A 13,026-nucleotide genomic window follows, 5' to 3' on the forward strand; every position below is an offset into this window, starting at 1 on the left:
GGTTTATCAGAGTCGTAGATGTTACAGTGCTGTTTGGTGCCACCACCACGAGTACCCATTTTGCCTGGGAGATATACAGGTTTTGAAATAGTTTGATACCTCTTTGCCTAACATGACAAAGAGATTATGGAAATATTGTGATTCATTAGTGCGGTATATTGAGATAAATATCTACAGGACCATTTTGTTTGGGCGACTGGGCTGACAGGGTTGTTTGATGCATGGTACTCTGAACTTCACCAGACACAGTAGACACATCATCATCATCATCATCATCATCATCATCTAGAAAGCTCTCTGAAATGCATTCGGCTGAATGTAGATGAAGGCAGAGACAAAAAAATAAATAAATGAGATCTTTGTTTGGTGAAGCATGAAAGCTGTTGGGTTCTGTCTGTGTGTGTGTGTGTGTTTGTGTTTGGGAGTTGACATTTCTGCCATCAGGCAGTGAGGCGCCTGATCGTTTTGGACTTTTCGCGGCTGGCTCAGAATAATTAGTTTTTCGATTTTGCTGTGTTGTTTATGCTGTTGTTTATTTATTGTCGAAAGTGTTTCTGTTTTTCGGGCCTGTGCACGCAGCAGGCGCTGACTCGTAACAACAAACACCAACCACTTTCACTCTCGAAGAGAGCACCTGATCCATTATTTAAAAGGGAGTGTGTTCATGAGAACTCTCAGTGCCCCCCTCCCACCATCCCCATCCCCATACCCAAACACACACACACACACACACACACTGAACACTGCACACAAATACCCTTTTTTGGTGTGTCTATTGGGTCGCAATTTACGTCTCTTCATCCACCCTGCTCCTCCTCTCTCTTCATCTCTTTCATCCCCCTCTTCTCTCTCTCTCTCTCTCTCTCTCTCTCTCTCTCCCTCACCCCCTCCCCCTAGCCGGATACGTGCCCAGATTAGAGCTATCGCTATGGCATTGTGTGCATTGTGTGGCTCTGCTTTCGAGTAGCACCAGTGACAGAGGCAGAGACATTTGCATAGTTTAGCATACCCACCCCGTGCCCACTCTATGCCCCCCCATCCTCTGTGCTGCCGCCACGCACCCTCCCTCGGTGACTTCACAAAAGGCTGCTCTCCTCCCTATCATCTCTGGAATCCATAATCTTTCCTTTTCTCTCTTTCTTTCAGCTTTTCTTGTCATCTCTCTCTCTCTCGCTCACTCGCTCTCCCTGTTCCCTGTCTCTCTGTCATTGTATTATTTTCTCCTCACAAACGTGTCTTTTTCGCTCTCCAGGAGAGAGAGGGTCTGGGAGTCAGACCTCATCCGCGGTTCGTTGTCTTTAACTGTTGCTCTTCTCCACTGGCCTTTCATCACTAACAATTAGTCAGTGTTTCTTCCTGACCATGCACTGATTGTGTGGTTAGGCCATAGTGTCTCTGCTCCCAACCCCACCCCTCACCCCTCTTTCCAAGTGTTTTTCTGTCGTCTTTTACCATCCCTCTCTCTGTCTCCCTTACTTCTCTCTCTCTCTCTCTCTCACTCTATCTGTTTCTCTGTGTGGGGTTATTTCTAAGGATATTTCCCATCCCAGCTTCCATTCATTCCTCAAGCATAGCAACTCAATTGTTGTGTGTTGAACCATCCAGAACTAAATGCAAATGTTTGCTATTTGCGATCAGTGCTATCTATTTTCTCTCTCTCTCTTTGGAAACAAAACCCCATTCCATTACCAGAGATGAGCATAAAGCTGCACTTTATTATCACCCCACTGCAACTGCCCATTCCCTCTCTCCCTATCTCTGATGAGCGCACATCCCCCTTACATGTCACCTACAGCGACTGTAATGGGCAGAGGCTTAATTGTCTCCCCCCACGGGGCCCACAAAGGAATTCAGAACAACAAGCGGCGGTCCGACACAGGGGGCAGCGGTGGCTGGACGCCCTGTGATGTATGAAGTGAGGAAGGTGCGAGAAAAGGAGCAGGTTATCAGCAGCGAGCAGATGCCAGCGCCGCTGCCGTGCACCAGTCAGGGTGGAGGAGGTGGGGGTTTGGGTGCGGGTGGAGTGGGTGGGTGATGTGCAGTGCTGTGGGTCTCAGATAGGCTGGGGCTCACGGCGTGGGTGTCATTTAGCATATCTGGTGAGCGCACTGAGCTAACACGCAGCAAGGAGCTGGAGCACAAACACATGTCGCTTGGTCGCTCACAATCCTTCAAGGACTTGTCTTGTAGACTCGGAGCCGCGGCACTGCAACGCTAATCATTGTCATTCATAACTGTCAAAAGATAGGATGACCATAATAAACTCTTCCGCACTAACATCGCACACTCACACAAGCGGTAACACACGCACATATAAAAATGAACACTGGCAGCTACTAAAATACACATACTCATTAGGGTGGTCCTTATTTTTCAACTTTTAAAAGTTCATGCTCTCACCCCAAAATGTGTTTGAATAAATAAAAAAAACAATTGGGCAAAATTTTATCAATATTAATCAATATTTAGAGGTTGCTCAAGACCTTTGAAGTTTAACACATACTGTGCAATGTGCATATATTTGGGATTTTTCGCGTATTATGTGATACATTGTGCTAGCATGTATATTTTTTTAATAATATATGCTTATGACAGCAATGGACTTATTTGACCATGCAGTCAATGACAATGTGTATTGATTATTGGTGACCACATGTGGTGGTTTTACCTACATCACCTAATGAATCTTAAAATGGGAATTCCATATTGTCCATGCAAATTTACAATGATGATTTGCTGATCTGATCTGCGGATTCCGGTATTTCCCAATAATATGCTGTTGTGAGCAATTTTCATAGCAATTCCTGTTATAGTTGTGATATGTCTTTCAAAGCAAGAACACATCAATGTGAATGAAGCACAGTAGACAATATACACTGAGACAATGGCTGAAGCAACACGAAGCAAATCCGCTATATGGTTACGCGGATCAGAAGAGACTGAAATAACTGGGTTACCCTCCAAGAAGCAGGTTTCATGTGTGTTGTAATATCAATTTCAATTTCAATTTAATTTCACTTATAGAGCGGCAAAACATTACTCATGTGTCATGACGCTTTATAGAGTGTTAAACATTTAAAGAGAGTCTATGAGTAACAGGGGCGAGGAAAAACTCGAATTGGAATCTAGAATTGGAGATACATATAGGAAGAAACCTCAAGCAGATCCACGACTCAAGGGCCAGACCCAAGGGTATCACATAAAACATTGAAAAAAAACTATTCATGAAAGTGCAACAGCTGTGATCAAAGAAGTCTTGGTATTCTAGGACAAGGCTAGGATTTCCGTTAGTTACCCAACATCATGCCATAAAACAACTGGAAACACTTCAGGACAAATGGCAGAAGCCAAGAAAAATGCCAAGAGAACTTCCTAGACTCAGCAGTCCAATGTAGAGGCCTTCATAGACCAGTTAGGAGACCTTATTGATATTGCATTTCAGGATGCACTCATTCATCTCAAGAATCCATAAGATAGAGACTTTCTTCTGGCCCAGAGTGAAAATGGACATCTCAGGTGTACAACTGTACATTATGATGATACTATACTATCGTTATGAGTTCAACATTCTGTCATTACGCCATACAAGCATGACAAGTGATTTTTGTTTGTTTGTTTCTTTCTTTCTTTCTATGATTTTGATGTTGTATGTTGTTTACCACACTACCACAGTGCCTGTGTTATTAAACATAATATTGCATTTTATTTTTTGTGTGTTCTTAAATGGCACAATTTCTGCAAAAATTTGCGATTCTGGAAATATTCAAAGGCCTTGAGCAACCTCTAGATATCGTAGGAACAATTCAAAAATTTGCAGTGTGTTTTTATTGATATCCTAACACATTTAGGGGGTGAGAGTTAAACATTTCCAAAATTGTTTTTTTACCCCATATAAGGACCACCCTAATACTCATGTCCATGTGTGATACACACACCCACAAACACACACACACAAAAACACACACACACATACACACATAGCAATGCCTCACTGTCAAGAAACTGTCCTGGCTTAACATGATAGCGCAGCTCTTTGATACAATATCATACCAAAAACATGTCAAGATCTGTCACTTCCCCCCAAAGCCTGGATTATTTACGCAACTGTATTGTGTCAACGCATCTTGTCTGAGCACAGCTATGCTTAATAAAATATCACCGCTCCCCGAGTGCACAGCTTTATCAGACTTATGGAGGAGCATCCAAACGGTCTGCAGTGCCCTTTGATGTGCCAGAAACACACTGCGTCTGACCAGAGAGCAAAGCATGTCTTCTGCACGGGCACCGTCGGGAGCATGTGTTAAATGTTAATTGGGCTAATGTGACTTGATGTAGGGAGCAGGCGAAGAGAAGCTGGTAAAGGAGTGCTGTGTTTTTTAGAGACTGTGGCTAAATAATTCAGGCAGCACTGACTCACTGATCGAAAACAGTGTTTACATCTGTGATCCTCTCTCTCTCTATCTTCTCTCTCCTCTCTCTCCTCTCTTTTCTCTCTCGACACTCAATCTAATTTTTTTTTTTTTGCTTTTTTCCTGTTGTTTTTTCTCTCTTTTCCCCCTGCAGGTTGCCAACTTGCTGCGTCTCTTCCAGATACCCCAGATCAGCTATGCGTCCACCAGCGCTAAGTTGAGCGACAAGAGCCGCTATGACTACTTTGCCCGCACGGTCCCGCCCGACTTCTACCAGGCCAAGGCCATGGCCGAGATCCTGCGCGTCTTCAACTGGACCTACGTGTCCACGGTGGCGTCGGAGGGCGACTACGGTGAGACAGGCATCGAGGCCTTCGAGCAGGAGGCGCGCCTGCGCAACATCTGCATCGCCACGTCCGAGAAAGTGGGCCGTTCCAGCTCCAAGCGCTCGTCCTACGAGGCGGTGGTGCGGCAGCTGCAGCAGAAGCCCAACGCGCGCGTGGCCGTCCTCTTCCTGCGCAGCGATGACGCCCGCGAGCTGCTGGCCGCCGCTGCCCGCCTCAACGCCTCCTTCCTGTGGGTGGCCAGCGACGGTTGGGGCGCCCAGGAGAGCATCGTCAAGGGCAACGAGGCCACGGCCGACGGCGCCATCACGCTGGAGCTGGCCGCGCATGCCGTCCCCGAGTTCAACCGGCACTTCATGCGGCTGCAGCCCGAGAACAACGCGCGGAACCCCTGGTACCGGGACTTCTGGGAGCAGAAGTTCCAGTGCTCACTTGGGGGCAGTAACAGCGGCGGAAGCAATGGTGGTGGCGGCAGCGTCACTCTCGGCGCGTCTCTGAAGCCGTGCGATCACGGCCTGGCCGTGGATGAGTCCAACTTCGAGCCTGAGTCCAAGATCATGTTCGTGGTGAACGCGGTGTACGCCATGGCGCATGCGCTCCACCGCATGCAGAGGGCACTCTGCTCCAACACCACACTCCTCTGCGACGCCATGCGCAGCCTGGATGGCAGGAAGCTCTACAGGGACTTCCTGCTTAACGTCAGCTTCCGAGGTACGTGTTGTTGTTTCAGGGCTCCAGCAGGGCCCACTCAGCGCTTCAGCTACTTCACTGCTACCTCGCTCTGATAACTTGTCATCCGGGCTTGTGCGGAGTCCCTTTGCTTTTGTCTGGAAAAACAACAGGCGGTGGTTTGTCATGTTGTGTTGACAGGCATGGCCATGGGGCTGTGGGAATGTTAGTGTACGTATGTTTTTATGTCAAGTTGTTAGGTTTATTTCTCACATACAGATACAGATTTTTTTTTTTTTTGTCCATGGAAGCTGAGCTCACTGGTCACCAATTTTCCACCTTGACTGACCAGCTGGTCAATAGGCACAGTATTAATTGTTTCACAGTATGTGAAACAGTACAAACTGACACCCTACATTGCTCTACAGACAATGCACAGCAGTCACTAGCATAACTTTACATGACTTAGTGAAGACATTATGACAACACGCCATTTGGCTTCGTAATCATCAGACTCGAGTGTGTCGATGTTCTGTTGGCGCTCGGGCTCGTATCCATGGCACGACGGAGTGTCATTCCAGCGAGCGTGAGGAGGTCCTGCAGTAATCAAGCCAATTGCTGCTCTATAATTATGGGCCTGTTTATCTTAATTACGCGAGCACGGTGACTTACCGGTGTGATGAGGAGACCTGGCAGGTTTCTCTCCCAGGCGTGCCGAAAGAGGATTGCACAGAAGAGAGAGAGAGAAACAGAGAGAGAGAAAAGAGAAGAGAGTGAAGGAGAGAGAGAGAGAGAGAGAGAGAGAGAGAGAGAGAGAGAGAGAGAAGCTGGCATAAAGGTGCTCAGGTATAAATAAACCGATGTCTCTGAGCCCTGGGGAGGTGTGGGTGTTAGGCTAAAGATGTGCTTATTTCCACGCTTCAACCATGACAGCAAACAAAGTCACTCTGAAATAACTAAGAACACCCCCCCCCCCCCCCGCCTCCCCAAACATCCACCCCAGAGGACGAGTGTGGCTAGAGGGAACAAGATGGGGGGGGTACATTACCTGACTGACAGAGAGGTGATGGCAGAGTGAAAGAGAGAGAGGGAGGGAGAAAGACACAATAGAAAGATGAAGAAAATGGAAAAGATGAAGTTGAAAGGTGGTTAAAGATAAAGAATGTCACAGTGTCTGCCACAAGGGGAGTGTACAGAGTACTCAGAGACAAAAATCAGCAATACAGTCAGAGCAAAGGGGAGTGGGAAAGAAGACTGAGCTGTGTGGGTATGTTCCTCTGTGTGTGTGTGTGTGTGTGTGTGTGTGTGTGTGTGTGTGTGTGTGTGTGTGTGTGTGTGTGTGTGTGTGTGTGTGAGCTTGCATGCAGGAGAGCGGGAGTAGGGGAGATAGGGAAAGATAAAACGACAAGAGCCTTGGAGTGGGATGCTATGCGTCAGCAGAAGATGATTCTCTTTGAAATTCACCATCTTCATATTTCAAGCGGAGAATCAAAGATGTGTTGGGGTTTACTGTCTGGGGCAAGAGAGAGTGTGTGTGTGTGTGTGTGTGTGTGTGTGTGTGTGTGTGGGTGAGAGAGCGAGTGAGCAAGAGAAGAAGAGGAACCTCAGGAAAAAGATTAGAAAAAGATTAGATCATATTTATACAAGATGGACATTGGACAACAACAACGGAAGTATGGAACAGACTAAAGGACAGAGAAACAGATGAAGAGCCAGAAAATGAAGAAAGACCCAGACTGCGCGAGAGAGAGGGACAGTAAGAAAGCCGAGAGGGGGGGGGGGGAGAGAAGGAGAGAAGGAAGAGAGAAGGAAGCTGAGAGAGAGAGAGGGGGGAGAAAGAAGGGAGCAAGAGAGAACAGAACTGCCAGTAGGAGGGGAGTGAGAACTACAGATCTGTGCAATGGCTTTTTTCACTCTCTCTCTCCCCCTCCTCCCCCCCCCCCCCTTTCTAGCTGGCTCTCTGTCTCAGTGCAGTCCTCTCTCCATACAGACCTCTGTCTTTGCTCAGATTAGCGCCCATCTGTGCTGCAAGCAGAAGACACACATGCCGTCAGTCCCACTCACAGCTTCTGCTCCCGCATGTTGCACATATCAACAGGAGGCTGCAGGAGGAACAGGAGGAGGAGGAGGAGGAAGAGAGGGAGAAGGGGAGGGGAGGTGGGTTGGGGAGGAGATGAAGATGAGGAGGATGATGATGATCGTTGTGCTGATAGTGACGGCTCAATCAAAGCCCAGGCTGAGGGCAACATCATTGACTGCGGCGGTGACAAGGCAGATAAGAGTGATGGCGTCTATCAAAGGCTCTAATAGTGGTAATGATGGTTGATTCTGAAGGGCTGTGAGTAACCATCACGATAAGGCGGTTTTCACTGTGATGGAATTGACTATTACACTACTGAAAATGATGTGTGTGATTATGTTTGATGATTGACAGTGATAACAATTATAATAATGAAAAGGATCATGATGCCAACAAAAGAGAGGTTATGTAGGCTGCCGACTGAAGATGAGAATGTCATTTTGGTGATGCATTGTGATGAAGACTGTGGGGTTTATGGATTTATGTTTAATTCTCTCATAAAAATACTATATGCAGTAAAATGCATAATTAGGACTAGGCAGTCATCAGTCTGTTCATTTATGTGTTCATCTCTACCAAAAAGAGGAATTTGTGCGGAGAAAACTGATTTGTGCCAATCCAGAGATATCCTCACACAAAGCTGCTGTAATCCAAGGAGATTATGAAGATATATGATATTATTTTTAGACAGTGTGCTCTGTGAACATTTCAGTCTTTTGAAAATGCAGGTTAGGCTCTGATGCAGCACAGAGGCAATTGTTTACATAGCCCTTTGTCAAATCTTTAACCCATCACACACACACACACACACACACACACACACACACACACACACACACAAGCAAAGATTGAGAGAGAAAGAGAGAGAGAATGCCAACGTGCAGTTGCTATGGTAATCAGTCCAACACATGGTGCCAATATTTGAAGTGATCCAATGGAGAATGAGAGTCATTCCATCAGTAGATGAAAAACATGCTCATATACATTACATATAGCAATGCATGCATACATGCAAATGCATTACTAACCGGTTACACAAGGCTTAGCTTACATGCAGACTTAAGCTAACACACACTTCCTCTCTTTTTGTCTTTCTCTCTCACAGACAAACACTCACACCCATATTCATACTCTGGGGCACTCATACAGCCTCCCACATACTTACACAGTCACTACAGGTACCTTGAAATGTTTGTTTATTTATTTTTTTTATTCACTGCAGTGAAATCTCAGACATCCTCAGCCCACACAATCTATCCTGCCTGCTATCAAGAGCAACACCCAGTACACTCACACACACACTCACATACTTACTCATGCACACACGCACGCACGCACACACACACACACACACACACACACACACACACACACACACACCTACCCACATACAAAGACAGTATTCAACAATGAAATACCTTAAGACCTTCATTTTGCCCTAGCTGACAAGCAAATCAATCCCCCACCCTGATCTCACACATACAAACAGACTCCCTCTTCAAATGGTTTATTTTCTCAGTCGGTATCATGTGCATTTCTGTTTACATGTATTTCTCTCTCTCTCCTTCTCTCTCTCCTTCTCTCTCTCTCTCTCTCTCTCTCTCTCTGTATGTGTGTGTGTGTTTGCGTGCATGTGTTAAGCCCTGAGGGCAGTATCGAGCTGATACCTTGACGTGTTGGTGCTACTGAACAGCATCAGCTCTGTGCAATATAAAACAAGAGAACATGCTTCCTTATATGAACACACAGAGAGAGAGAGAGAGGGGGGGGGGGGGAAGGGATTTGCACATAAATCACATATGAAACGTATCTGCGCTGAACACCATCTCTCCTCAGAAATTCAAATACTCCGAGACCACACATACACCCCCGGACTATCCTCAGAATGGCTGTCGATACACTTCCAATGAAGTTGCACAATGCCTTCCCTTTATCTCACACCAGAGCATTGTCCCACGGGTCCTGTGTCCGCTTCTAAAACAGGGAATGGGCAACCGGCTGTGAGCTAACAGAGAGTTGGTTTTGTTTATTTATTTATTTTTTAAAAAACATGCATAAAACTTTACAGGTTCAGTTCATTTCGTTTTACAGGTTTGTTACTCGTGACATCTCAGACATTCTGAGTGTGTTATAAAATGGGACAGCTAAATAACAATGAAAGACTAATGTGAAATGTGAAGATGACTATAGCATATGCACAAGGAAAGTAAAGTCAAAAGATTACTTACCACATGCTACTCAGCATGTCTCTTTTGATATGACACAACGTTTGTGTGTGACAAGAATAAGCTATATGTATTTGTGTGTCCATCAGGCAACACATTGACAGTGTGGCTGTGACTTGTTTGGTTAATGCAAACATTTAGTCAGTAGTATCTGCAGTAGCCAGTTCTCATCAGCTAGACTCACCACAATATCACAACATTTGAACTGGGTGTAATAATACTACTAAATAGCAACCAATTTGGCTGATTGTTCCACTTGGTGTGTAACAATTTGATGATGAGTCATTCAGAGCTCCTCACACAAAGTACATTTTGTCTATTACTATGTTCATTACTAAGATTACTGAGATACTAAGCGAGAGGGAGTGTGTGTGTGGGAGAGAGAGGGTATTGTTTGTTTAATAATAGTGTGTGTGAGTTCCTGTTATGTTTGACACTCTGGGAGTGTGGCCCTCTGGAGGTGGAGTAGATTACAGAGAGTAGATGCTACTACAGCCTCCATACTGTGTAGTACACATATGGAGCTTTTACCATATATCATACTATATCACACACACACACACACACACACACACACACATCCTCCAGCCCCTGAAATATCTCATGTGCATACACACACATGCACACATGTATGCAATCTGCAGATGTCCTTGTGGAAAACACATGCTGTCCTCTGCAGGAGGCTGCTGCTGCTGCTTGAATTGATGATGTGTGATTGTGTCACAAACAAGTGTGTGTGTGTGTGTGTGTGTGTGTGTGTGTGTGTGTGTGCACGCGTGTGAACACACGTGTGCGTGATAGTATACGTGTGTGGAGTTTGTGCATGTGCATCCTATGCTTGCATGATTCATTTCAATTGTCTGCACAATCAGGACTGCTTGTCCACTCAATCACAAGAGCAGTTAATGCCGCCGCTGTGACTGTGTCCTCTATGCAGCAGAGATACAGTGAACAAGCCTCAGATCTGTAGACTGCCAGCTCTCCGCTGTGGCCATGTCACCTCCCGTCGCATCAGGTGTCAGAGGGTGACATATCCTCTGCTTGCTGTCACAGAGACGTACACTTTGTGCTCCGGCGGTGATGTCACGAACGCTGTCAGCGCTAAAGATGATTGGCAGCCGCCTGGGGATTTAAGTTGCCAAGGAGTTTACTAAAGCGACTGCCAAACAGATTTACAGCAGCGGGAGCAAGGGAAAGGAAGAGTGGAGAGAGTGGCAGAGGTACAGAGGAAAGAAAGAGAGTATTCAGACAAAAGTGGAGAGAGAGAGAGAGAGAGAGAGAGTAGGTGGGAGGGTAGAGAAAGAAGTTTTTAAAATGCTGCAGCCGAACAGGGCTTAAAAATGAGATGCAAGTTAGGCAATGAGAGTTCTCACAAACATTGCTTCTTAAATAATGGAGCAAGGATTTAGTCCTTGAAGCAGGATTCACAAGTTAATCTGATCCCCCACCCCCCCTTTGTTTAGCACAGATACTTCACAATTATCCAGTTCCACTCTATGCAGTTTCTTCCCCAAAACACCAACACTCATTCGCTAATCTAACTAGTTACATGTAACCAAAGCTAGTCAGTGGAGCCCCCTGTCTTGGGTACTCTGAACAAACATGTGTGGTTAGCCTGTTCATCCTCCTCTGTTGAAACCCTCCCAGGCTCAGATGTGGAAAGAGTTTGATGTTTGTTGTGAAGAGCATCCCTTTTGTTAACCGCACCAGCAGTAACCGTTTTAAAGCTTAGATCAATATGAACCCTTATCTGTGGGTCACATTTCTCATCTGATCAATAGACTACTGTAGGGCATCAACACACAGTTATACGGACAGAAGCAGAGATATATTTGAGGGTGTGTGTGTGTGTGTGCGTGCATGCGTGTCTGTGTCTGTGTGTGTGTGTGTCTGTGTGTGTGTGTGTCTGTGTGTCTGTTTGTGTGTGTGTGTGTGTGTGTGTGTTGCTGCTAAAGGTATGCCTGTGCTTCTTCCATGTGTCTAGATGTATGTGATCAGTAGAGAACATCCTTATGTGAAGCCTTCTCCTCCTATGCTCCACTTCAGTGGAATATTTTAACACAATCTCCTAGCTCCTCATTGACCTTACTGAGTTAGAGTGGAGAAATTGTTATAATTGCACAGACAGGCTGTCTTTCATCATCATTTGAGCAGTCATATTATTACCATTAATTGTCATTAATTAATAATGCATAGTTCACCACAGTACAAACACTGTAAGCTAGTCTCCATAGTTCTGTAAATGAGCTCATGGAATGATATCCAAAGCAGCTAATGTAATAATATATAACGTAACTATATTTCATAAATGGTGCATAGGCATACATCCCTGTAGTACTGCATAAAGTGATGTGAATGCAAAGCATGAGCGTGCAGAAATATGTTCATTAGTGTGCAGGTAGATGGCAGATGGTGTTGCGGAAATGTGATCTGTTCTGATGTGATGGGAAGTTGATGCTAGGCAAGTGTATAAGTGTTGCTTGGTTTTTATTAGCGTTTAGCATTTTGCTAATCAGTTTACAAGTGTGTACACTTGAAATCTAGACGAGTGTGCGCCTGGGGCTTTGGGAGGGGGAGGAAAAATGTAAATGATGTCCTGCTTGGAGGAGACACAGTCCTGCTGTCTCTTCTTATTCTATCTCTCTCACACATGCACACTCACACAGACAGTGTGCAACCATACACATGTCTTAATCATGCATGTCTCAATGCAAAACACACAACCACATAGACAGCCATGACACAACTATACACATTCTTAAACACACACACACACACACACACACACACACACACACACACACACACACACACACACACACACTGCATGAGACTGTGCGGAAGTATCATGTAGCCTACAGTCCCATGATCCTGTCTAAACGCTGCTCCAGCTCCAGCGCTTTAGGTAGCTTCTAGAATTAATTGAGGTGCACCTGAGGCCTGCAGCAGGCATGATGCAACTCACCCATCCCCCTCCTTCCCTTCCCCTCCATCATCCACTCTCATTAAGGATGGGGGCTTACAGCACACCTGAGAGCGGGTGTTACACAGCTCTGAGTCCCCCGTCCGCGGCTTTTGTTCGGGCGCCGACTCCGGAGCCACGCGCGCTCCCCCTTTGTGCAGCGTGGTCTGTGTTTCCTGATACAATTGTATTAGCGCTTCCAGACACGCTTGTATTAGTAGCAGGTGACTCACGGCTCTCACAGGGCTGAGTGCCTCCGAGTTCCACCAAATTAAGTGTGAAAGGGGCGGATTTGAGAGCAAGAGGACGCGCGGGCTAATGGAATGTTTATGAGATA

The 13,026-nt window shown here is 45.8% G+C and overlaps 1 protein-coding gene across 4 annotated transcripts in view; it reads left to right on the forward strand.

Moving 5' to 3' along the window:
• The window catches only part of grm3 (glutamate receptor, metabotropic 3), a 44,543-nt gene that overhangs the window by 16,209 nt on the left and 15,308 nt on the right, over window positions 1–13,026 (forward strand). For all 4 annotated transcript variants that reach the window (XR_006035083.1, XM_042110165.1, XM_042110167.1 and 1 more), the window contains exon 3: window positions 4,564–5,464. Coding sequence is in view for 3 of the 4 variants with exons in the window: in XM_042110165.1 (XP_041966099.1) it covers window positions 4,564–5,464 (901 nt within the window). In the remaining variant the exon portion in view is untranslated. The remainder of the gene's footprint in view (window positions 1–4,563; window positions 5,465–13,026) is intronic.

This window comes from Alosa sapidissima, chromosome 11, assembly GCF_018492685.1.
Source record: "Alosa sapidissima isolate fAloSap1 chromosome 11, fAloSap1.pri, whole genome shotgun sequence".
Lineage (NCBI taxonomy): Eukaryota > Metazoa > Chordata > Actinopteri > Clupeiformes > Clupeidae > Alosa > Alosa sapidissima.